This window comes from Schistocerca piceifrons, chromosome 5 (assembly GCF_021461385.2).
Source record: "Schistocerca piceifrons isolate TAMUIC-IGC-003096 chromosome 5, iqSchPice1.1, whole genome shotgun sequence".
Lineage (NCBI taxonomy): Eukaryota > Metazoa > Arthropoda > Insecta > Orthoptera > Acrididae > Schistocerca > Schistocerca piceifrons.
The window spans coordinates 159,814,811-159,842,464 of record NC_060142.1 but is presented as its reverse complement, the minus strand read 5'-3'; the positions used below and the strand labels follow the sequence as shown (position 1 = coordinate 159,842,464).

At 42.0% G+C, this 27,654-nt stretch overlaps 1 protein-coding gene across 1 annotated transcript in view; it reads right to left on the bottom strand.

Moving 5' to 3' along the window:
* LOC124798412 (venom dipeptidyl peptidase 4-like) overlaps positions 1 to 27,654 on the bottom strand; it is a 254,271-nt gene that overhangs the window by 31,042 nt on the left and 195,575 nt on the right. Inside the window, exons 13-14 of the mRNA XM_047261808.1 lie at positions 16,975 to 17,169; positions 1,960 to 2,120 (exon numbers count right to left, since the gene is read on the bottom strand). Coding sequence (XP_047117764.1) covers positions 1,960 to 2,120; positions 16,975 to 17,169 — 356 coding nt within the window. The remainder of the gene's footprint in view (positions 1 to 1,959; positions 2,121 to 16,974; positions 17,170 to 27,654) is intronic.

The following is a 27,654-nucleotide window of genomic DNA, read 5'->3' as shown; positions in this document are numbered from 1 at the left end:
AGAACATATCATAAGCCATCAAGGAACAGTTTGATTATAAGTGGAGGAAAATGTGAGGGATATAAACCGTAGATGGAGATCAGAGGTTGATTGTTGGCTACGGTAAGTCAGTTCAAGTAAATGTAGGTTATAGTAATTTTGTACAGATGAAAACTCTTTCACAGCGTGGAGCGTTGCATGAAACCAGTCTTCAGACTAAATACCGCAACAAAAATGTAATACACTTGTACCACACTTCTTTTTCAGGTGTACAACGCAATAATATGATCTTCAGACAAATTAATCCCTACCTGTGACATATTTAAAGGACTAAATCCAAATTTTTTTCTGGTATGGTGCAGGTAACTGGGGTTTTCCGTTTTAACACAATTTGTACAACAGTATATTGAACACTTATCATACAACTAGAGACACACTTCAGAACCGCAGTTTGGCAAAGAAATGTTGCGTACTTAGAAGGTAGGAAAATGAAACATCATGAAAACAGGTCTTGTGTATAGGGGACGATTCAGCAGTCCCTACCTATAGGTTTTATGCAACCTGCAACATCTGCATTTGCCATGTGGAAGATCTAAATATTTTCTCGCTTTGTATGTGCAAACAGTTAGTCTTACAGAAAAAATGAATACGAACTTTCTGTAGAGAATTTAATTTAGTTAAATTTTGTACTGCGATACCTTTTCACTGGGGGCTGTATTTTTCGAATTATTGAAGAAAAACGTACAAAAGTGACCTCTAGATGGGTTATTCTTGAATAACTCGAAAACCGTGGTCTCGAGGTAAAACATATCCCAATACAAAATTTAACTACATCAGATTTTCTGCAAAAAGGCACTGTTTATTTTTTTATAGGACTAACAGTTTCCGTGGGGCGAGCGAGAGAATATGAAAATCTTGCGCTTGGTTTTTGAAGGCTTTGTGGGTTGCATAAAACCAATAAGTAGGGGCAGATGAATCACCTTGTGTAAGGTATTGTACTAATCAACTCGTAACACGCATCAGAGTCTTTATAACTGTTACCACAGAAGTCTTTGACAAGGGCCTCACAGAAAATATGAAACCCCTATACAATATCACAAAGGGACTTCTATCGACTATAATTACTGCAGAAAATTAATGCTGATGATGTATGAACGAGCATGTAATATATTTCGCTACCCTTCTAGCAGCATTAACCATTCCTTAATACGGATGAATGGAACTGACAAGGAAAATAATGTCACATGTACAAGGGCAATATCAACAATGCAGTCACCTTAGTTGATAAAGGCACGTTGCGTCGGGAAGCGGTGGATATAGAATACAGATGAGGTCCCATGTGAGTCACAAGCGGCGGATTGAAGAACTGTTGCATCAGATCAACTGCAGTTAATTTTTTGAGAAAAGTTATGGCCGTATTACTGCTTAGGAACAACATTAGTATGCAGTGGAGTTAATTGTTCTCTTAAGATGTTTAGCCCATAATTGTGAGCAGGTAGATTTGCTTCCAATATTACATGTTTTACAATAATATTACTCATGTAAACTCTGTGGCAGACATTGTGGGAGAAGCTACAAAGACAATGCTAATATGACCCATACAAGCACTTACAACGTTTGAAATTACAATGAAATGAAAACCCTTAGCTGCTTACAGGCGTTGACATACGTCAACGGGGACAGATGAAAACGTGTGCCCCGATCGAGACTCGAACCCGGGATCTCCTGCTTGCATGGCAGATGCTCTATCCATCTGAGCCAAGTGCTATGTCAACGCCTGTAAGCAGCTAAGGATTTTCATTTAATTGTAACTTCATTCTAACGAGGTGCATGGTCACCGACGGTACCTGTTCTTTCGGACATTTACATATTATTAAGTTCAGATGATGAAGTGCAATAACAGAAGACAAGATGCTAGTGAAACGCGAGTAAAATCCACGCCTATCCCCGGGCACCGCTTCCCCTGACAAAGCTACTTACCGTAGTACAACCAGTCGGCGACTGGGGCCACAGAGGCGCCGCACCTGAAGACGCCCTCGTGGTCGCGCGCCAGAGCCATGGCCGTCACGTAGCCGCCGTAGCTCCAGCCCCAGATGGCGACGCGCGAGCTGTCGATGAAGCGGTACTTCTCCGTTAGCCGCCTGCGTAAAAGGTATACAAAAAGGAGTCGGTTGTGAAACAGTCTGCTCAGTATCGTGTATTTTGTACGTTTGTCAATAGACGAAGACGCATCGAATTCGAGACAAAGGATATCGTACGTTTCGCGACTCCGTCACAAACGGCGTTCACTACGCTCATCTGTGGGAAAAAAAAATGGTTCAAATGGCTCTGAGGACTATGGGACTTAACTTCTGAGGTCATCCGTCCCCAAGAACTTAGAACTACTTAAACCTAACTAACCTAAGGACGTCACACACATCCGTGCCCGAGGCAGGATTCGAACCTGCGACCCTAGCGGCCGTGCGGTTCCAGAATGTAGCGCCTAGAACCGCTCGGTCACTCCGGCCGGCTCTGTGAATCAATTCGACCATCTGGACAACTACGAAGTGTCGCCTCAGTTGCGTGACTGGATTCGTGATTTCCTGTCAGAATGGTCACAGTTCGTAGTAATAGACGCAAAGTCATCGAGTAAAACAGGAGTAATATCCGTGGTTCCGCAAGGAAGTGTTATAGGCCCTCTATTGTTCCTGATCTATATTAACGACATAGGAGTCTGGAGACAATCTGAGTAACCGTCTTAGATTGTTTGCAGATGGCGCTGTCATTTACCGTCTTGTAAAGTCATCAGATGATCAAAACGACTTGCAAAATGATTTAGATATCTGTATGGTGCGAAAAGTGGCAATTGACCCTGAATAAGGAAAAGTGTGAAATTATTCACATGAGTACTAAAAGAAAGCCGGCCGAAGTGGCCGAGCGGTTCTAGGCGCTTCAGTCCGGAACCGCACGACCGCTACGATTGCAGGTTCGAATCCTGCCTCGGGTTTGGATGTCTGTGATGTCCTTTGGTTAGTTAGGTTTAAGTAGTTCTAAGTTCTAGGGGACTGATGACCTCAGAAGTTAAGTCTCACAGTTCTCAGAGCCATTTGAACCATTTTTTGAACTAAAAGAAATCAGCTAAATTTCGATTACGCGATAAGTCACACAGACCTGAACGCTGTAAATTCAACTAAATACTTAGGGATTACAATTACAAATAACCTAAATTGGAACGATGACATAGATAATATAGTGAGTAGAGCAAACCAAAGACTGCGATTCATTGTCAGAACACTTGCAACAAGTCTACTAAAGAGACTGCTTACACCACGCTTGTCGGCCCTTTCTGGAGTATTGCTGTGCGGTGTGGGATCCGCAACAGTTGGGACTGACGGATGACATCGAAAAAGTACAAAGAAGGGCAGCTCGTTTTGTAAATTCGCGAAATAGGGGAGCTAGTGTCACAGACATGATACGTGAACTGAAGTGGCAGTCATTAAAACAAAGGCGTTTTTCGTTGCGACGGGATCTTCTCATGAAATTTGAGTCACCAGTTTTCTCCTCCGATTGCGAAAACATCTGTTGGCACCCACCTACATAGGAAGAAATGATAATCACGATAAAATAAGAGAAATCCGGGCTCGCACAGAAAAATTTAAGTGTTCAATTTTCCCACGTGCCGTTAGAGAAGGAACAGTAGAGAGACAGCTTCAAGGTGGTTCATTGAGCCCTCTTCCAGGCACTTTATTGTGAATAGCAGAGTAATCACGTAGATGTAGATGTAGATGCACAGGTTGTTACAGGTATAAGTGTAGATATTTTTTGGTGGCTGAGGACAGTATACTTAACAACATTACATCAGTAATTATTTCATTTGCAGACTAATGACTATTGCTATTACGGGTAGTATGTTTTTAGGTTGGTTAATCCCTCCAAGTACGTAAACCATGAATGTTTGTTTTCCCCTGGGCAGCACGTCAGGTACTGAAGTGTGGACACATAGACGCAAAACGGTTAGTCTATACTGACAGGGGTAGTCCACTTAGTGATGCAGTTATTACCATGCAAAAAACATCAGATAGTAAATTGTTTGACGTGTATGGGGGAACTCTGTTAGTGGCAGAGAAAAAGAAGCAACTAACACACTTGAAGTGGATACTTAACAACATTACATCAGTAATTACTTCATTTGCAGACTAATGACTATTGCTATTATGGGTAGCATGTTTTTAGGTTTTTTAATACCTCTAAGTAAGCAAGCCATGAATGTTTGTTTTCCCCTGGGCAGCACGTCAGGTACTGAAGTGTGGACACACAGACGCAAAACGGTTAGTCTATATTGACAGGGGTAGTCCACTTAGTGATTCAGTTATTACCATGCAAAAAACATCAGATAGTAAATTGTTTGACGTGTTTGGGGGAACTCTGTTAGTGGCAGAGAAAAAAAAAAGCAACTAACACACTTGAAGTGGATACATATTGAGGTACTGTGCGTGTGTAGGGCAGTTTCTCTTTGGCCAGCCACCTCAAGCACATGGTCGTCAGCCCCGCTACGCCAACCTCTTCTCGCCATCACTCACACCGTCAATATCGCTTCTCTCCTCTCCGCTGCATTCTTCCGAATTCGTCATCTCGCACTACTCTACTGCCTTAGGACTTTGACCCGATCATTAAGGCACAACTGCAGGCAATAAGACATGTGTCGACTAGCGGATAAAATTCCACAAGTGACTTGTGGAAGATACTTCTCCAAATTTTTTGATGTGGAAACACACTCAGCAAGTCAACTTCCTCAAGTTCTGTCAACTTCCAGAACTACAACACTATTGTTCAAAATTAAATCAAGAAACCGCTATTTCCTCGCCCTGTGTCTAATTCACGATATAATCACACAAACAGTTAACCAGATGTCTGTACGAGCGTGTCCTACATGGAAGATGGCGTTCCGGTCAGCGGACATCCTCGCCAACGATGAAGTCAGGGCATCTATCAAACGGGATAGAGTTTGCAGGGTAGTCCCACAACCACAATCGCTGTGTACACAGTCACAGACGGTGCAGTGTGGTGTAATATTTCTGGCTGCACAGCTATCATATTCTGCTACAAGAAGCTCTTTTTGGAGCAGTTGAGAAGGCAGCTGTGGAAAGAGGACGTAATGTGGTGTGAGGCAGATGGTTTGATCGGTACAGGTATCATGAGAAAGTCCGCCTAAATTGTGGTCCTTCTCCGCGATTGGCTGCGGCGTTCGGAAGTTGCGCGACAAAATGGTAATCTTCTATTATTAATATTAGATAAACTAAACTGCATAGTTACTGGAATTTCATATTTAAAGCATGTCTGAATAGCGTGCTATCATTCCATTATTTCACAAGTACTAATAACCAGCAGAATAATAAAGAACTGCAGAACGAAAAGGTAGACGAAGCATTTCGGTGATCTTCGAATCGCGCCTAACTTCGATGGCGGGCAAAGTGGTCCGGCTGTAAGATCAGAGCTCGTTCGGCTGTCTCGGAGGACGGGCATGATGTCCGCCGCGGTATCAATTAAGGCTTAATTTTCAATGTCTGGTTTTTAAATGTAAGACTGGTTGGGGAGCCTCGGTGGAGAGACATGCTGTCTGCCTCGGTATCAGTTACGATTTAATTCGCAGTGACTAGTTGGGAGCAGTGTGATTGTAATTACAGAAATACTCAGTTATTTTGTTGAAGAATGGAAATTATTTGTGACTCTAAAGTGGAATATAGTTGTGCAGTTTCCCGTGTCCTACGAATAAAAAGCGAGTGGCATCCCGTATAAACAAAATGATCGGAAATTTAACCATTTCTAAAACAACAGTTCCTTGCTAAGAGTTTCTTACAGCCTCAAGATCACGGATTCACGACCTACGTGATATTTTCTGCCCAAGGAACATCAACTATCGAAGACTGCAGGTTGGTGAACTTTTATTAGAACTTATGCATTCCACTTGGGCGTTAGAAGCAAATAGGCGTGTACTGCAATCTTAGTACAAATGAGATAAGCGACACGTTATCTGTGGTAACACAGAGGAGGTATGAAGAAAAGAAATACTTTTGAGGGAAGGAATTTATCATACACACATATATATCACTTCTCTCTCTCTCTCTCTCTCTCTCTCTCTTTCTCTCTCTCTCTCTAGGCCTCTCTCTCTTTTTCAACTTGCCGTAATGCCACAGAGAAGATGTCTCTCTGTGGTGGAGGGCCATAGAAAGAATGGTTTAGTGTGAATCGTTCTGCTGTTTCTTGGATGTGGTGACACTTTATGGAGACCATAACTGTATCCCAAAGACCAGGGCCGTGCCGGTAACGTGTGACTTCAGAACAGGGAACCGTCATTTGGCTGTAAGGGCACCACAGTACCGCCTTAGTACTGTAGGGCAACTGGTACGTGAGCACACAGCATCCTCTGCACGTGTTGTATCGATGCAAACAGTGTGCAGAAAGTTTCGGCAGAGTGGTCTTTATTGGTAGGGACCTGCTGTGTGTCTACCGCTGATGCATCTTCATAGAAGGAAACGTATGTGTGGAGTCATCAACATCAAAGATATTCAAATGCATGAGAGCAGTAGCTTAGGGTGCATAATTAATCAGGCATTAGTAGCGGTATTACTTCACATTATCAGGCAGTATAGGACTAAAGAAAGATAACGAGAGATTGGGAATAAGACCGTAATGATCCCAACGACAAGGGGTGATGGTAACAGGACGAAATTAAGCCACAATTAATCATCAAGGTACCACAGATCCCTTAGTTACACTAGAGCGGCTGAATTCCTCGACAAATGTTTGACTGAACCGATTAAGAACGACTGCGCCTTACCGAGAAGTCTGCAACGCTGGTTGAAGGGTGTTCTACATGTGCAGGATCAGCGGGCGATGGCGGCCGATTTCAAGTAATGCAGCAAAACCAGCTAAAGAGCCTCCAAACTTTTGGAGTGTGTAGATCGAGGCTGAAGAGTCGTTCAAGAGTAAAGCCAGGAATAACACCTATTTGTAATAGCAGAGGTATGTGGTGCATACTTTCAAGCAAGTGGAGAATTGTGTTATCCACTTTTTGCACAACGAATATGTGACGGCAAGTGAAAGTTTCATCGAAGCAAATCGCGAGCTTCAAATGTAGTGCTGTGTTCATGTGATGTGAGTGAACTACAGAGTATGAAAAGTCTTCTCCGTCCTATGCACGAGCTCCTAACTGATGCAGAAAGAGTTTTTCATGTGGACATTGTAATGAAACTGGTCTGATTACATAATGTACTACATACCAAGCGTAATTTTTCGATACAAGCTGTTTTATCAGGTATTTTGTGATATCCTTTTTTAACTGCCAAAAACTTTCTATATATTTCTAATAAAAAATTGTCTTGATTATTTTTATGAATGTAAATGTCAGAGAGGTACATGTTGTTCTTGTTGTGGCCTTCAGTCCTGAGACTGGTTTGATGCAGCTCTCCATGCTACTCTATCCTGTGCAAGCTTCTTCATCTCCCAGTACCTACAGCAACTTACATCCTTCTGAATCTGCTTGGTGTATTCATCTCTTGGTCTCCCTCTACGATTTTTACCCTCCACGCTGCCCTCCAATGCTAAATTGGTGATCCCTTGATGCCTCAGAACATGTCCTACCAATCGATCCCTTCTTCTAGTCAAGTTGTGCCACAAGCTCCTCTTCTCCCCAATCCTATTCAATACCTCCTCATTAGTTATGTGATCTACCCATCTAATCTTCAGCATTCTTCTGTAGCACCACATTTCCAAAGCTTCTATTCTCTTCTTGTCTAAGCTGTTTATCGTCCATGTTTCACTTCCATACATGGCTACACTCCATACAAATACTTTCAGAAATGACTTCCTGACACTTAAATCTATACTCGATATTAACAAATTTCTCTTCTTCAGAAACGCTTTCCTTGCCATTGCCAGTCTACGTTTTATATCCTCTCTACTTCGACCATCATCAGTTATTTTGCTCCCCAAATAGCAAAACTCCTTTACTATTTTAAGTGTCTCATCTCCTAATCTAATTTCCTCAGTATCTCCCAACTTAATTCGACTACATTCCATTATCCTCGTTTTGCTTTTGTTGATGTTCATCTTATATCCTCCTTTCAAGTCGCTATCCATTCCGTTCAGCTGCTCTTCCAAGACCTTTGCTGTCTCTGACAGAATTACAATGTCATCGGCGAACCTCAAGGTTTTTATTTCTTCTCCATGGATTTTAATACCTACTCCGAATTTTTCTTTTGTTTCCTTCACTGTTTACTCAATATACAGATTGAATAACATCGGGGAGAGGCTACAACCCTGTCTCACTCCCTTCCCAACCACTGCTTCCCTTTCATGCCCCTCGACTCTTATAACTGTCATTTGGTTTCTGTGCAAATTGTAAATAGCCTTTCGTTCCCTGTATTTTACCCCTGCCACCTTCAGAATCTGAAAGAGAGTATTCCAGTCAACATTGTCAAAAGCTTTCTCTAAGTCTACAAATGCTAGAAATGTAGGTTTCCCTTTCCTTAATCTAGCTTCCATGATAAGTCGTAGGGTCAGTATTGCCTCACGTGTTCCAATATTTCTACGGAATCCAAACTGATCTTCCCCGAGGTCGGCTTCTACTAGTTTTTCCATTCGTCTGTAAAGAATTCGCGTTAGTATTTTGCAGCCGTGAGTTATTAAACTGATAGTTCGGTACATAAGCCTGAAGAAATTCAGTAATCTTTGACCAATGTGTGTTTGTGTTTAACAATCTACGGACTATCAGTGTGTAATGTTAGGGAGTTGCTTGCAGTAGTTGGGCGAAAGAAGTTGCGTATGACCGCATATGGTCAAAGTTGGGCGAGTGTTGTCCAGTACGTCTAAACAACGAAGCTCAAATCCATATTTTTATAACTGTGAACCACAAAGAAAAAGTGATATTTAAAATTTATGGAATGATTTCAAGAATATGTCAACAAAGACAAAATTGAAACATGTTCATTGTTTTGACTATAACTGATACAACAAGTCAAACCCGTGAACTCCGGAAAATCCAAATATTTTGTCAATATTCTATAGGAAAGAGAGAAAGAAGACCCTACAGGTGAATCACGAGAAACAACGAAGAGGAATTTTACTAGATAAGTACCAATTATTTTGATCAATGTACATTTCTAAACTTTCCACGCTATTTCTTCAGTGTGCTCTTACGAAGGACGAAGTATATGTCCTAAAAATCAGGAGGGACAGAATTTAAATAATTAGTTTGAACCATTAATTGTCATGTGGGAGGTCACAACTTGTAGGTGATGGTGAAACGCCAATTAATTGCACTTGCGTAGTGAATTGCTGTTAACATAAGCACGGGATCCATGCTTGCACTACTGGGTGGAGTAAGAAAATGGGTCCTCTCCTACTGCCACCATATCCTCTAGAACTATAGAACTAGTCTGCAGTCTTGCGAAGAATACGATCCGAAGCTGTAATGCGTCAACCGTCGTGCTCTCAGAGCAAAACAAAAATAACGGTTGATGTTTTTGCTGCTGCTAATAAAAGTCACTTGTCAACCAGACTGGTACTGTTCTGTCGATGCGACGCCACTGCCATGATATGTGCATCAGTTTCACTGATTTTATGTGCGGTCAGCTTCTCGTTTGTAAGATTTCTAATTTAAACAGATTAGATTAGATTTACTTTCATTCCAATTGATTCGTAGTGAGGAGGTGTTCCAGGATGTAGAACAGGTCAGAAAAACAACAATACGTGACAAATATTTACAACTGAAACAAATAAGCTAATGTACCTTCCACAGGTCCCAAGTGGAATGATCGTCATTTTTTTTAATGAAAACTATATTAAAGAACTATTTTACGAACACTAACGCACTGAATTTAAAATAAAAAAAAGTTTTATTTATTTATAAGGTAATAAACATGAAATAGAACTACTAAAATATTTATTTACAATGAACACTTTACTGGACTGAAATGGTGCGGAAGTTAGATTGTACTTACATACACACATACACACAACAGAAACCAGCCGCCTGAGGGTGAATTTGTAATACATCCGAAACCGCTACAGGTTTGATTTAAATAAACCTTTTTAAAACCATACTTCTGCCTGGTTGTTGTTTAAATAATAAACCGTACGACTGAAGTACAAGATGCAGAAAGGACGTATTCAATAAATGTGAGAATTTTCATTACACTTCTCTATAAAAAGTTCATAGATAGTTTGAAAGACAAAGCGTTATATTATTGTACCTCAGCCACGTTGCTCAGTGTGTCAACTTTCGACAAAACAGCTTCTCATTTGATCGCATGAGGCCTTTCCACCAGAAAAAAGTCTGATGTGGACGCAGGGAATCGAACCCCAGATTTCCGCAACATTAGGCGCAAGTGCAAACACTAGACCATGAGCATCTCTGTCGCATTAACTATAGGTACTGTGATGCTATAAGACTGTAGAAAAGCTATATGTAAAGTCAAAAAATTGTATAATGGCTTCTGGACGAGAGATACTTCGACGGACGGGAAAACTACAGTAAATATTATCATTATCTGGACATCATCGGCCTCGATTGTGGCACCATACAACGTACCGACACTCCAAGCTGAGGAAGATAGCGACATCACTGGGAAATGTAGTTCTACATAAATTGCCGGCGAAGCGCCGTGAACAACAAAGGGAAGATATGGCGTGCGTCCCGTTTCTGTTCTTCTGTGTTGCCGCAGAAACGAAAACAAAATCGAGTTACGTGATTGGTCTTAGCAGACGAACGAAGCATCCGCGACATGCGCTCCTTAAGTATATCGAATTTTTCCTGGCAGAATGGACTACAGGAATGCTGGCAGGAGGCGTGGAATACTTTCTTTCCTGGCGTACAAAACCGCTACCCTTGGTAGAGCAATCAATGTGATGCGGTCGGCCGATTGCACGCTCAATAGCCCAATTTTCAGGTAGGTAGAAAAACAGTACTAACGAAGTAAAATTGTATTGCCTGGTTTGTTTCCCTTTACAACAAACAGTATCCACACAAAGAGATCCCAACTTACTCTGCAGTTTACAGAAGTTGCTTAGTACCACTTTCAGATTATTTATCTATCACTCAGCTCGAATAGCATAAGAGAAAAATTTACGTCTAAATCTTTCTGTGCGAGCTCTTACTTCTGTTAGTTTAGCTCGATGGTTTTCTTCTTCATAGGTGGGATTCAACAAAATATTTTGGCTTTCGGAGGAGAAAGTTCGACATTCAAATTTCGTGAAAAGATCTCACCGCGATAAAAAACACCTTTCTTAGTAATATACTCCTGTCTTGACATGCTAAATTTTTTTGTTACAATCCTTTTTACCCATTTCACTTTAACATCAGGTAGCTGTGTGTTACGAAGAGCTAACATTAGATTTGATGAACAGACTTAAAAAATCAAATTTAGAGTAATACAATAGTGTACAATAAAACAGTTACTAACACTTAACGTAAAATATGGGTAATATAATTAAGTAGCTTTGCCCAGGTATTCCACGAAAACAAAAACAATGCATCGACAGAATGTGCGCTGCACCATACGAGCTGCGCGATTGCAAGAATGTCACTCCACAACAAACCCCGCGTGACATGAGCGTCCATGGTTGCGTATCATGGAAATGAAATAATTCGGAAGAAAGCGCTGCTGCACGAAAAAGTATTAATAATTGGTTTATTGTACATAAATCTCACAAAAATGTTAGACTTAAGGCAATAACTATAGCAGTGTCACATTGTGTAGTAGTCCGTGTGTGCTGTTCAGTATCATTCAGTTAGTGCTGTCATTATTGTTTTTTGTATGATCCTCTATTTAGGATGTCATATATAGGATCTTTTCCTCTCCCGACCTCAACTATTCAACACAATTAGTTGCGGTTTATGCTATCAATACTGTAGTAATATGTTTTCTACTGCAAATGTACTAATTGTACTTTTAGTAAACACTTTTTTACTCACGATAACGTTTACCGTAAAGTAATAACGTGTTTTATAATATACTATTTACAGGCTTTAATTATAATACTTACGGTGGGAATAATTGGTTCATATTAACATAATACGGGAAATAATGCAATATACGCCACTCACTTCAGTGATCTGGCGCCCGAATATGTTTATTTCGTAAAGCACCGCACGACGAGAGCAAGTTTGGTCCCTGACGCTGTTAAGATATTACTTGACTAGATCTCATACATCCATGAGGCCTCTGCCTCAACTTATGCGTCACCACAATAACTCTAAACATCGTTTCTTTTATAAAAGTCTGTTCATCCATTTTAATGGTAGTTCTGTTTGCCAAAGACGTTTCTGATGATTCTGTTAAAACGAGACGCTTAATTAGGAGTACAATTAGATAAATTTATCGACAAATACAAGAGTATACTATTGAACCTAGCATGGTCGCTGACCCAATAAAAGTTTTTGTGTCCAAGGTAATGAAAGACACTTTTGTTTTAATGATTTCCGCCACAACTTTATTATCATATCAGTGACACTCTCCTCTCTACTTCGTGATAATACGAGCTGTCTTTCACTGAACTTATCTGATGTACTCCGTCAATGTTATCTGGTAAGAATACCACACCACGCAGCAATACTTCAGAAGCGAGTGGACGAATGTAGTGTTGTCAGTCTCTTTAGCAGATTTCTTGTACGTTACAAATGTTCAGCTAATAAAGTGCAGTCTTTGGTTAGCCTTTCTCATAACATTTTCTTTTGCTGTATAAGTTGACCGAAATTGTAATCTTCGTGCTTGTAGCTGAATCGAAAATCCTTAAATATGTGTGTACGATTTATCATGTAACCATGTTATTTTAGAAGTTATGTGAGAAACCATACATCTTTTATCGTACAGGGTCAACTGTTACTATTCCCTATACGCAGATATGTTGTCTAATTCGTTTTGTTACTCTTTCTGCTGATCTATTTTGATTATTTTACCAGACTGTGATCCGCCCCGATAACTGAGTGGTCAGCGTGACGGATTGCCGTTCTACATCCCTGGGTTCGTTTCCTGGCTGAGTCGGGGATTTTCTCCGCTCAGGGACCGGGTGTTATGCTGTCTTCATCATCATTTCATCCACATCCGGCGCGCAGGTCGCGCAATGTGGCGGCCGGACCTGCCCCGCAAGGGGCCTCCCGGCCAATGACGCCAAAAGCTCATTTCCGTTATCAGACTGTAAATGGCATATTCTGTCAACACTATGAGCAGGCTTCTCACAGTGTCTTCTAAGTCCTTTGTACAGACTAAGAACAGGATATGGCTAGTAACGCTTCTTTGGAGAAAACCATAGACACTGTGGTGGCAAAAGTCACTGGGTATCTTCTACATCGTGTCTGAACTTCTTTCGCCCGGCGGAGTGCAGCAACTCGACGTGGATTGGTGTCAACAAGTCGCTAGAGGGAGGGAGGAGAAGATTAGTGGTTCAAATGGCTCTGAGCACTATGCGACTTAACTTCTGAGGTCATCAGTCGCCTAGAACTTAGAACTAATTAAACCTAAGGACATCACACACATCCATGTCCGAGGCAGGATTCGAACCTGCGACCATAGCGGTCGCTCGGTTCCAGACTGTAGCGCCTAGAACCGCACGGCCACTCCGGCCGGCAGAAGATCAGTGTTTAACGTCCCGTCGACTTGAAGGTCGTTAGAGACGGAGCACAAGCTCGGATTAGGGAAGGACGGAAAAGGAGTTCGGCATTTGCTTCAAGCGATTTAGAGAAATCACGGAAAAGATATCGTTGGAAGTCCCCTGAAGAAATATTGAGCCTTGTTGCCTCAAAAACAACTACTTTCGTCGTACGTCCAACACTGATTTCTGCGGTTACTTCATGCACTGTTGCTTGTCCGTTAACACTGAAAACTCCACAGCTCTCGGACGTTGAGTGAAGACCATCGGCCACTGCGTTGTCCGTGGTGAGAGGCAACGCCTGAAATGTGGTATTCTCGGGACACTCCTGACACTGTGGATCTAGTAAACATTGAAGTACCTAATAGCTTCCGAAAGGAAACGTCCCATGCTTCTAGCTTCAACTACCGCACTGCCCTTTCATATCTAGTGTACGTGATATTACCGCCATCGGTACATCTGCATTTCGCTGTTGCAAGAACCCACCGCTCGTATTAAACCACCATAAATGTCTCAGTTTAATCGGTGAGTCTGCAGATTTTTGCGATAATTTAGCCAATCTGTCCTTGAACTGACTTGGTGAGCCGCAGTGCAGAAACCCTCCCTACCTATTATGTGCAGATGCTCTCGTAGTCTTATGTCCCCTTGCAGAGCCGTAGAATCTAAAAGTGCAATACTACTATGTTTTACATTATGAAGAGGAAAGAAGCTCTTTTTGTGCAAATAATTTTTATTCGGGATGCCATCATGGTGCGTTTATTTAAGAAACACTGTAAAATGATTTTGTTCACACTGATTAAGCTATTAACGGTACGAGGGCATGGTGTACCGCATGACCAGATGCAAAGGCACCCTATCGACAATTGCCGAGTATGGCGCACAGCCTGCAGCTTAAGCGTACAATCGGCGTAGTTCGAATAAAATCGTACATCTTCGGTTATGCCAGGGTTGTTCATTGATTTATTAATCCCAACGTTTCCTGGCATTGTAAAATTGCTGAAAGGCAACTTTTGTTAGAAAATATTTATTAATAACGGTTACTTGATTCACGCGAGAATAAATGTCCTTTCCCTACATAACTCTTTGCTGACGTCACGAGCGATTTCTGCATCGGCATCCCATCCCACTGACTTTTAAAGCGCCAGATGGTCAACCACCTCTGCTAGCCAGCATGGGAACCTACCGTTCTCTCGTTACTTCATATACTGTAGCGTTGATGCATTCACTTCATGTAGATCTCTCTATATCTACATGGAACTCTGCAAATCACATTCAAGGGCCTGGCAGAGGGTTCATCGAACCACCTTCACAATTCTCTGTTATTCCAATCTCGTATAGCGCGCGGAAAGAATGAACACCTATATCTTTACGTACGACCTCTGATTTCCCTTATTTTATTATGGTGATCGTTCCTACCTATGTAGGTCGGTGTCAACAAAATATTTTCGCATTCGGAAGAGAAAGTTAGTGATTGGAATTTCGTGACAAGATTACGTCGCAACGAAAAACGCCTTTCTTTTAATGATTTCCAGCCCAAATCCTGTAACATTTCTGTGACACTCTCTCCGATATTTCGCGATAATACAAAACGTGCTGCCTTTCTTTGAAGTTTTGATGTACTCCGTCAGTCCTGTCTGGTAAGGATCCCACACCGCGCAGCAGTATTCTAAAAGAGGATGGACAAGCGTAGTGTAAGCAGTCTCCGTAATAGATCTGTTACATTTTCCAAGTGCCCTGCCAATAAAACGCGGTCTTTGGTTAGCCTTCCCCACATCATTTTCTATGTGTTCTTTCCAATTTAAGTTGTTCGTAACTGTAATACCTAGGTATTTAGTTGAGTTTACGGCTTTTAGATTAGACTGATTTATCGTGTAACCGAAGTTTTACGAGTTCCTTTTAGCACTCATGTGGATAACCTCACACTTTTCGTTATTTAGAGTCCACTGCCACTTTTCGCACCACTCAGATATTTTTTCTAAATCGTTTTGCAGTTATTTTATCTTAGGATGACTTTATTAGTCGATAAACGACAGCGTCATCTGCAAACAACCGAAGACGGCTGCTCAGATTGTCTCCAAAATCGTTTATATAGATAAGGAACAGCAAAGGGCCTATAACGCCAGATATCACTTCTGTTTTACTCGATGACTTTCCGTCAATTACTACGAATTATGACCTCTCTGACAGGAAATCACAAATCCAGCCACATAACTGAGACGATATTCCATAAGCACGCAATTTCACTAAGAGCCGCTTGTGTGGTACAGTGTCAAAAGCCTTCCGGAAATCCAGAAATACGGAATCGATCCGAAATCCCTTGTCAATAGCACTCAACACTTCATGTGAATAAAGAGCTAGTTGTGTTTCACAAGAACGATGTTTCCTAAACCCATATTGACTGTGTGTCAATAGACCGTTTTCTTCGAGGTTATTCATGAAACAGCAAAACTGGAAATGAAGTATGCTCTTATCTGCAAATAAAGGGTACCTCGCGCTATCTTAAGGCGTTTGTCACCTCAGTGTACGAGTATGCTATTTACGAACTGTGGTATTTCTAACAGAAAATCACGAATCCAGTCACACAGCTCAGTCTGTAGACAAGCAATTTAATTAGAAGCCAATTCTATATCTGCATCAACATCTACATCCATACTCCGCAAGCCACCTGACGGTGTGTGGCCGAGGGTACCTTGAGTACCTCTATCGGTTCTCCCTTTTGTTCCAGTCTGGTATTGTTCGTGGAAAGAAGGATTGTCGGTATGCTTCTGTGTGGGCTCTAATCTCTCTGATTTTATCCTCATGGTCTCTTCGCGAGATATACGTAGGAGGGAGCAATACACGGCTTGACTCCTCGGTGAAGTTATGTTCTCGAAACTTCAACAAAAGCCCGTAGCGAGCTACTGAGCGTCTCGCCTGCAGACTCTTCCACTGGAGTTTATCTATCACCTCCGTAACGCTTTCGCGATTACTAAATGATCCTGTAACGAAGCGCGCTGCTCTCCGTTGGATCTTCTCTATCTCTTCTACCAACCGTATCTGGTACGGATCCCACACTGCTGAGCAGTATTCAAGCAGTGGGCGAAGAAGCGTACTGTAACCTACTTCCTTTGTGAGAGACGATGCCAAAAGCCTTCTGGCAATCTAGAAACATGCAGCCAACTTTAGATCCCATGTCGACAGCACCCATTACTTCCCAGGAATAAAGGTAAACAGCGTTTCACAATCAAATTTTAGTTTCTAGTACTTCTTGATTAATACGCAATTTCAGATCCCAAATGCACTCATAAAGGTTTCTGACTGTAAAACACACTGTTAAGGGCCATAACTCTGTGCAAGGTTTATGAGAAGACAGGTGGTTGTGAGTCTTACTTTGTGACGTCTATCTGGTCCTGGACCTCCACGCCGCCCAGCCTGCGGTAGACGGAGAAGAGCACCCGGTCGCCTTTACAGGCAGACCCGCGGCCGTCGATGAGCACGTACACGTAACGTCGCGTCGTCGCGAAGTAGCTGTGCAGGCCCACCTCGTAAGAGTCGTCTATGTTCTGCGAGCCTGGACCTGCGTACCTGCCGGAAAGAAAAAGCCTGCCGTCATGCGCGTCATTCCAACCACCACCTGCATATAAGAAGGGTAGAAGGACGGATCCTCAAAATTACAGACCAATATCCTTAACATCGGTTTGTTGCAGGATTCTCGAACATATTCTCAGTTCGAATATAATGAATTTCCTTAAAACAGAGAAGTTGCCGTCCATGCATCAGCACGGCTTTAGAAAACATCGCTCCTGCGAAACGCAATTCGCCCTTTTGTTCACATGATATCTTGCGAACGTTTCTAGCATTTGTAGACTTAGAGAAAGCTTTTGACAATGTTGATTGGAATACTCCCTTTCAAATTCTGAAGGTGGCAGGGGTAAAATACAGGGAGCGAAAGGCTATTTACAATTTGTACAGAAAGCAGACGGCAGTTATAAGAGTCGAGGGGTATGAAAGGGAAGCAGTGGTTGGGAAGGGAGTGAGACAGGGCTGTAGCCTATCCCCGATGTTATTCAATCTGTATATTGTGCGAGCAATGAAGGAAACAAAAGAAAAGTTTGGAGTAGGAGTTAAAATCCATGGAGAAGAGATAAAAACTTTGAGCTTCGCCGATGACATTGTAATTCTGTCAGAGACAACAAAGGACTTGGAAGAGCAGTTGAACGGAATGGACAGTGTCTTGAAAGGAGGGTATAAGATGAACATCAACAAAAGCAAAACTAGGATAATGGAATGTGGTCTAATTAAGTCGGGTGATGCTGAGGGAATTAGATTAGGAAATGAGACACTTAAAATAGTAAAGGAGTTTTGCTATTTGGGGAGCAAAGTAACTGATGATGCTCGAAGTAGAGAGGATATAAAATGTAGACTGGCAATAGCAAGGAAAGCGTTTCTGAAGAAGAAAAATTTTTTAACATCGAGTGTAGATTTAAGTGTCAGGAAGTCGTTTCTGAAAGTATTTGTATGGAGTGTAGCCATGTATGGAAGTGAAACGTGGACGATAAATAGTTTAGGCAAGAAGAGAATAGAAGCTTTCGAAATGTGGTGCTACAGAAGAATACTGAAGATTAGATGGGTAGATCACATAACTAATGAGGAGGTATTGAATAGAATTGGGGAGAAGAGGAGCTTGTGGCACAACTTGACTAGAAGAAGGGATCGGTTGGTAGGACATATTTTGAGACATCGAGGGATCACCATTTTAGTATTGGAGGGCAGCGTGGAGGGTAAAAATCGTAGAGGGAGACCAAGAGATGAATACACTAAACAGATTCAGAAGGATGTAGGCTGCAGTAGGTACTGGGAGATGAAGAAGCTTGCACAGAATAGAGTAGCATGGAGAGCTGCATCAAACCAGTCTCAGGACTGAAGACCACAACAACAACATATTGCGAACCATGGATGAAGGGTATCAGACGGATGCCATATTCCTTGACTTCCGGAAAGCGTTTGTCTCGGTGCCCCACTGCAGACTCCTAACTAAGGTACGAGCATATGGGATTGGTTCCCAAGTATGTGAGTGGCTCGAAGACTTCTTAAGTAATAGAACCCAGTACGTTGTCCTCGATGGTGAGTGTTCATCGGAGGTGAGGGTATCATCTGGAGTGCCCCAGGGAAGTGTGGTAGGTCTGTTGTTGTTTTCTATCTTCTGGATGGGGTGGATAGCACTGTGCGGCTGTTTGCTGATGAAGCTGTGGTGTACGGGAAAGTGTCGTCGTTGAGTGATTGTAGGTGGATACAAGATGACTTGGACAGGATTTGTGATTGGTGTAAAGAATGGCAGCTAACTCTAAATATAGATAAATGTAAATTAATGCAGATGAATAGGAAAAAGAATCCTGTAATGTTTGAATACTCCATTAGTAGTGTGGCGCTTGACACAGTCACGTCGATTAAATATTTGAGCGTAACATTGCAGAGCGATATGAAGTGGGACAAGCATGTAATGGCAGTTGTGGGGAAGGCGGATAGTCGTCTTCGGTTCATTGGTAGAATTTTTGGAAGATGTGGTTCATCTGTAAAGGAGACCGCTTATAAAACACTAATACGACCTATTCTAGAGTACTGCTCGAGCGTTTGGGATCCCTATCAGGTCGAATTGAGGGAGGACATAAAAGCAATTCAGAGGCGGGCTGCTAGATTTGTTACTAGTAGGTTTGATCATCACGCGAGTGTTACGGAAATGCTCCAGGAACTCGTGTGGGAGTCTCTGGAGGAAAGGAGGCGTTCTTTCGTGAATCGCTACTGAGGAAATTTAGAGAACCAGCATTTGAGGCTGACTGCAGTACAATTTTACTGCCGCCAACTTACATTTCGCGGAAAGACCACAAGATAGGAGAGATTAGGGCTCGTACAGAGGCATATAGGCAGTCATTTTTCCCTCGTTCTGTTTGGGAGTGGAACAGGGATAGAAGATGCTAGGTGTGGTACGAGGTACCCTCCGCAAGCACCGTATGATGGATCGCGGCGTATGTAGGTAGATGTACATGTACCCACATCCCAGTGACCGTAAATGCTTGAACATAAACTTTCCCTCTTGCTTTGTTGAACAAGCGCTCCTGATGCTGTTGTCTCCAATCGAAAAAAGTGGTTTCATGCGCCTCTGCAAGCTATACTTGGAGTCACGAACGATAGCGGTCGAATTTAGGTTTGTCCTGCGCAACTACGTCACGCATTTTCCGACAGCCAATGAACGTCCAGTAGTTATCTGAGCTCTATACTGTTAATATCGTAGCCAATGTGAGCTTTAAACGTGGTCTCGGAGAGATATTGAGTGAATTTTTATTCCATTTGTTGAGAGTTGTCATTGCTGAAGTTGGCGGTAGCGACAAATTCTACACAAACAAGAGATATAACTTGCACGATATACGCTTTCACCAACTTCAAAGCACGCGTAAGTGCGTACGGCAACAGTCGCTTGGAACCGACAACAATGAAAGACTTTCATCAAACCTCTGTGCTCAAAGTACTTCGCTGAAGCTATTACACTATCGTCAAAGTTTTCTTCATAACTAGAGAATGGATGCTGAACTGTTGATCGTCTCTACAGCAACATTTAATGTAATATTAGTGGTGGGCACGTTGCTTGAAAAGAAAGAGAAACGGCTTATGTATGCAACCATGGACAGCGAGAAGAAAAGCTCGAAATGTTCACCAGAATTTCTTTCGTGAGCTATTATGCGATGACATAAACAGCTACGAAACTGTACATTAGAAGATGTAGATTTGAAAATGGGTGAACGAACGTTTCAGTTTGACCTCATGAAAGTGGTCCTTCATATTTGCAAATAACACACTCATTCGAGAAATGTGATTTCTGCTACAGATCGTATGATGGTCATGTCAAGATTTTTAGTAACAAGCGAAACCTATTCGAGCTTTCAATATAGTATTCGTATCCAACACTGTACAATTTCACATATTGTTCCGAACAAATGTGAAACAACATATAAATCACTTAAGGAGAAATGTATGACGATTAGATTATGTTACTTAGAGTAACAAATAAATACATTTCACTTGTGTGCACTTTACTGACAACACTTTTATTCCCACACCGCCAAAGACACCTTAGTCGTTTTAATTTCTTCCTCGCAGCATCCACGGCGCGGCCACTTCGAATAGAGTTGAGGGTTGCAGCTATTTCTTTATGACAGTCTAACTGCTGTCTGAGGTTGTAAGAGTCATTGTGTTTGACGTTGTGAAAATGTCGCTTCCTTCATACTTGTAAATTATCAATTTGGTGGTAGCCACACATGAAGTAAACTTTGAACTCATTTTAAGGATAGAACCTACTGAAGCGAATAAAACAAGTATACAGTAGGACGAAATTTGATCAAAGCTAGGTCTACGATCTAACTTTGAACAAAGATATTTGATCAAAGACTTTTATCAAAGTTTCCATATTACACTGACAAAGATTTCACAAAATGACTTTGATCAAAGATATTTGTCAAAGAAAGTTGACAGTTTAATACAGGCCTAAATTCCTTACCTCTGTATAAGTACATAAGTACTGCAGTCTAATCCATTTCACTATGCTTACTGCAGTCAAGCCTTTGCTTCATTCCACACACACACACACGCCTCCCCTCTCTTTTTCCCACACCATTACCGAACTAGTCCTTTACACCTCACAATATACCCACAAAGCCAATACCTTTTCTATTAAACAGCGCCTTTACAGTGCTCTCTGCCTAACCCTATTAAATACCACTTAATTAATTACTTTCATTGAACTTGGGACCATAGCTACAACAAACAGTTAAAATAGATGCCTCTCACGTGAAACTATTAGTTTTATTTTATTTCTACAACGGCTGCAAAATTTCAGCCTTATTCTTTTCTCAACTGTCTCGACATTTGCGAAGAATATTAGTCAAAAACCAGCAATCGTAAATTAAGGGATATAGTATAGCTTGCTCATATTGGATGTGAATAGTGTTAAAAAAAATCTTGAAATGGGTGTAAATTCTTACGGACCAAACTTCTGAGGTCATCGTTCCCTAGATTTACACACTACTTAAACTAACTTACGCTAAGAACAACACACACACCCATGACCGAGGGAAGACTCGAACCTCCGGCGGAAGGAGCCGCCCAATCCGTGACATGGCGCCTCAAACCGCGCGGCCACTCCGCGTGGCTGTGGATAGTGACCGCAGCTGTTGTTCTTCTGAGTGTAAGTAGAATATGATGCTTTAAGGAGTCGTAACAACAAAACCTGTTGAAATTTATGCTGCTTTGGGATTATGTAGTGAGACATCTAGGCAATGGAAGAATGCGTCGTCACCTCCCCCTTAAAAATTCAAATATGTACCCTCAGCAACCAAGGTGATGCTCATCATCTTTTGTGAAGTACGACACTCATCGACCTCATCGAGCACGGACAAACCATCATCAGTTACGTGTACTGTGAGACACTTCGTAGCCTGCGCAAGTCCATCAACAGCGAACGGCCTAGGCTGTTCACGGACGGAGTGATTCTGCTCACGGTAACGCACGTCCACACGTCTCCAACGTCACACAGAGTGTAATGGCCTCGTTTTCCAGCGGGAACAGCTTGAGCATTCGTCCTACGGCCCGGATATGTCGCTCTGTGGCTTGCATGTGTTTGGTCCGTTAAGAAAACATCTCAAAGGAAAGGGCTTCAGATCGGACGATGAACTGGACACTGGAGGACTGACTCCTGTCGTGATAACTTTTGAATAAAGACTTAAATTACATTCAGAGTGTTGTTTCGAAGTTTTTCTTTTGAACATCCCTCATCTTAGTAATAAACATCATTTTAAATTTGTGACGTGCTCCCGTATTAATGAGACAACTGATACAGATTTTTATTACAACTATGACTTTTGTAATGCCTCGAGATGCACTTCGAAACTTCTCTATAAAATCATAGTTCATGAATACTGCATTGGACAGCAATAATTATTAGTTTTACCATTTTTCCAAACATGAACTCTATAATATCTTTGATGTGTGGTAAAAAGCGACTACCGACTATTGTTGCCGTCCCTTCGGTATATTAAACAAAGACCTTGTAAAAATTAACTAGACTCACTGATGGCGCTGCAGTCGCGGGATAATTTGAACCTTCGGCTGGACGCCATTATAGTGTTTGTAGTCTGATGTGTTGTGTAGTACTGTTGTTTATGAAGACCCTTATTCAACGTTGTATATTTGTTGGGGCGTACATACAGTATTTGTTACTCGTAATTCTACTGTCTGTACGTTCCAATCAAAAGAAGTACAATGGTGAAGAGTTGTGCAGCGATTAATTGTACAAATAAATACGAGAAAGGAACGAATATTACATTTCACAGATATGTGAATATTTTAAGTTGTTTTGTATGTCAGTGCACTTGCTTAGTAAATGTTTTTGTAACACGGTATTAGCATAATGTCTGTGCATATATTTGCAGGTTTCCTTTCTCAAAACCACAGCTGTTAACAAAAATGGTGACACGCTGTCAGGAGGCAAGATTTCCGACCGACAGAATACCATTTTATATGTTCCGATCATTTTCTACATCTACATCTACATTTATACTCCGCAAGCCACCCAACGGTGTGTGGTGGAGGGCACTTTACGTGCCACTGTCATTTCCTCCCTTTCCTGTTCCAGTCGCGTATGGTTCGCGGGAAGAACGACTGTCTGAAAGCCTCCGTGCGCGCTGTAATCTCTCTAATTTTACATTCGTGATCTCCTCGGGAGGTATAAGTAGGGGGAAGCAATATATTCGATACCTCATCCAGAAACGCACCCTCTCGAAACCTGGCGAGCAAGCTACACCGCGATGCAGAGCGCCTCTCTTGCAGAGTCTGCCACTTGAGTTTATTAAACATCTCCGTAACGCTATCACGGTTACCAAATAACCCTGTGACGAAACGCGCCGCTCTTCTTTGGATCTTCTCTATCTCCTCCGTCAGACCGATCTTGTACGGATCCCACACTGATGAGCAATACTCAAGTATAGGTCGAACGAGTGTTTTGTAAGCCACCTCCTTTGTTGATGGACTACATTTTCTAAGCACTCTCCCAATGAATCTCAACCTGGTACCCGCCTTACCAACAATTAATTTTGAAGGAAGTTGTTTCCTTGAAAATTACGTAAATCGCAGAAAGCTGAAAGATGATGCTGTTCCATCCATCTTTCGTTTTCCAGACCATATACAGCAGAAGATAAATTTTTCTTTGTGAACCACATTTTATTTTAACTATAAAAGTTGAGTTGCAAGCAACACGAAATTTGAGTTAGCAGGTTTTTTATCGTTATAAAATGCAACTGAACGTGTGTAATTGTAATCTGATTTCACAACTTCTCTCGATGGAACAGTTGTTGAGTTTTATTTATTATATGAAAAAACCACACGTATAAACTGAAGTGTACATCTTCGAAAGTAAATATTGTGACTAATGCGATACTGGATACCTGCCTGAAGTCTTGTTTGTCGTAGCTGGCTGATCGGTAGTGTTTTCATGGTCTAGGTTAGGTTGAAACTTGATAGTTTGGTCGTGAGTTGCCAAAGCACTACGCCATATATAACGCACTTTTCGTCATAAAATCTAAAGCAACGTAGAGTCAGAAAAATCTATTAACATAGTGGGCAAATCTTCGAGTATTTTGATGCATTTTGCATACATCTATCGTAAATGAACTACGAAAAATGCTAGGGGTCCAGTGTATAACTTTTAGCTACGGCAGATTCCATGTACAACGTAACATAAATTCATAAACAGTGACTAGTTGCTGTTTGTTCATAAATGAAAAACTATATTGTAGTAACGTATTTAAATGAGGCATTATGTTTGTGACCTAACTCTGGGAAAGGCATTTTATAACCAAAAGCGATGTATAAACATTCGAAATCCCGCGCGTCAGTTTACCACTCTAATGGCCGCCGCCCAGCTATTCAATTTGTCCGCTCTTCACAGTCGACCACTCGTGCGGTTGTGGGGGCCTGATATTAAACCAGGCATGTAAGTATCCGCTTTAGTTGGCAAGAATTTCTTTGCAGCTCATCAGTATTTGGCAGCTTTACGTTGACTAGAACGTTCGGTCAGACGTCGACAGCCATAGATCGTTTCATGCTAAAGTATAAATCTTGTTCAGAGAGTACATTTATTTTTTATGCAGGAGATAATAATCAAATGTTTTCTAACTGAATGTTCATACAGCGACAGTTTGAATGTCCCGACGCGTACTCAATTATTGACGTACTGCTAACGATGTCTTTTACGCCCGGGCAGGCATTGCTGGATAAAAAGTATACAAAGTTTTCATTAAAACTTTTAATGAAAATAATTGGTTGAGGACTCATTTTAAATTTTATCAGTTTTGCGTCTAACTGAAGACAAATTAGGTACTTTGAACTTACGTAACGGGACTGCTAATTATAACGTTTAAGCTCTCCCATATCTTAAATACAAAATTCAAATTTTACTTAGAGAATAGTTTGTTTCCCCATTCTCCTACTTACGGAAACGCTATAATTTACACTCGCTAGTCGTGGACACTCTCCAAATACACTACTGGTCATTAAAATTGCAACATCAAGAAGAAATGCATATGATAAATGGGTATTCATTGGACAAATATATTATACAAGAACTGACATATGATTACATTTTGCCGGCGGAGTGACCGAGCGGTCTGGACGCTTGAGACTGGAAGCGCGCGGCCGCTACGGTCGCAGGATCGAATCCTGCCTCGGGCATGGAAGTGTGTGATATCCTTAGTTTAGTTAGGTTTAAGTAGTTCTAAGTTCTAGGGCACTGATGAACTCAGAAGTTAAGTTCCATAGTGCTCAGAGCCATTTTTTTATTACATTTTCACGCAGTTTGGGTGCATAGATCCTGAGAAATCAGTACTCAGAACAACCACCTCTGACTGTAATAACGGCCTTGATAGGCCTGGGCATTGAGTCAAACAGAGCTTGGCTGGCGTCTACAGGTACAGCTGCCCATGCAGTTTCAACACGATACCACAGTTCATCAAGAGTAGTGACCGGCGCAGACGTTTCCAATTGGTGAGAGATCTGGAGAATGTGCTGGCCAGGGCAGCAGTCCAACATTTTCTGTATCCAGAAAGGCCCGTACAGGACCTGCAACATGCAGTCCTGCATCAGCTTCCTGAAATGTAGGGTTTCGCAGGGATCGAATGAAGGGTAGAGCCACGGATCGTAAAACATCTGAAATGTAACGTCCACTGTTCGAAGTGTCGTCAATGCGAACAAGAGGTGAACGAGACGTGTAACCAATCCATACCATCCATACCATCCATACCAATCCATACCATACCATCACTCCGGGTGATACGCCAGTATGGCGATGACGAATACAATATGCGTTCACCGCGATGTTGCCAAACACGGATGCGACCATCATGTTGCTGGAAACAGAACCTGGATTCATCCGAAAAAATGACGTTTTGCCATCCGTGCACCCACGGTCGTCGTTGAGTACACCATCGCAGGTGCTCCTGTCTGTGATGCAGCGTCAAGGGTAACCGCAGCCATGGTCTACGAGCTGATAGTCCATGCTGCTGCTAACGTCGTCGAACTGTTCGTGCAGATGGTTGTTGTCTCGCAAACGTCCCCCATCTGTTGACTCAGGGATCGAGACGTGGCTGCACGATCCGTTACAGCCATGCGGATAAGATGCCTGTCATCTCGACTGCTAGTGATCCGAGGCCGTTGGGATCCAGCACGGCGTTCTGTATTACCCTCCTGAACCCACCTATTCCATATTCTGCTAACAGTCATTGGATCTCGACGAACGCGAGCAGCAATGTCGCGATACGATAAACCGCAATTGCGATAGGCTACAATCCGACCTTTATCAAAGTCGGAAACGCGATGGCACGCATTTCTCCTACTTACACGAGGCATCACAAGAACGTTTCACCAGGCAACGCCGGTCAACTGCTGTTTGCGTGTGAGAAATCGGTTGGAAACTTTCATCTCAGCACGTTGTCGGTGTCGCCACCGGCGCCAACCTTGTGTGAATGCTCTGAAAAGCTAATCATTTGCATATCACAGCATCTTCTTCCTGTCGGTTAAATTTCACGTCTGTAGCACGTCATCTTCGTGGTTTAGCAATTTTAATGGCCAGTAGTGTACAACATATGCAAGGGACTAGAACGACATAATGTGCCTTCACTGGTGTTTGAAAAACGTATTGCTTAAAAATGTGTATATACTTCGATATGGCCTAAGATCCAAATTTTAGAATACTTCAATAAATAAAGAAAAACTGACAGTTCTAGGTGGGATGCAGTCATTTAATATATCGAAACTTACTGTCAGATTGAAACTGTGTGCGGACCGGGACCTGACGCCGAGACGTTTCTCTTTCATAGGCAATTGCTCTGTCAACTGAGCTTACCAAGCACGATACACCACCTTTTTTTTTTACTTCCGCCGGTACCTCATCTCCTACCCGCCTCTCGTCCAAGAGTCCCATTCCTGCAGGTTTCACAGGGAAACTTCTGTGAAGTTTGGAAAGTAGGAGATGAGGTACTAGCGGAAGGAAGCCTCTGAGAACGGGTAGTGCTTGGGTAGCTCAGTTGGTAGAGCATTTGCCCGCGAAAAGCGAAGGTCTCGGTTTCGTGCCCTGGTGCGGCACATATTTAAATCCGCCAGGAAATTCCGTAGCAGCGCACATCTTCATTGGTTTTCTGATCCGCACGTTATGTTTGGTGTCTTCAGTAGCACCACATTTCTAAAGCTTCTATTATCTTCTTGTCTGTCGTGGTTATCGTCCACCTTTTACTTTCACATAAGGCTAGATATTAGATAAATAATTTCAGAGAAGACTTTTGTATTAGACGATAAAAAATTTACAATTTGAAGAAAATTTATCATCCTGTTTCCAGTATGCATTTCACACACTTTTTACTTCTGCCGTCGTTATTTATTTTGCTGCCAAAATAACAAAACTACTTCCAGCGTCTCATCTTCCACACCAGTTCCTTCAGAATCGCCTGATTTCATTCGATTACATTGCATTAT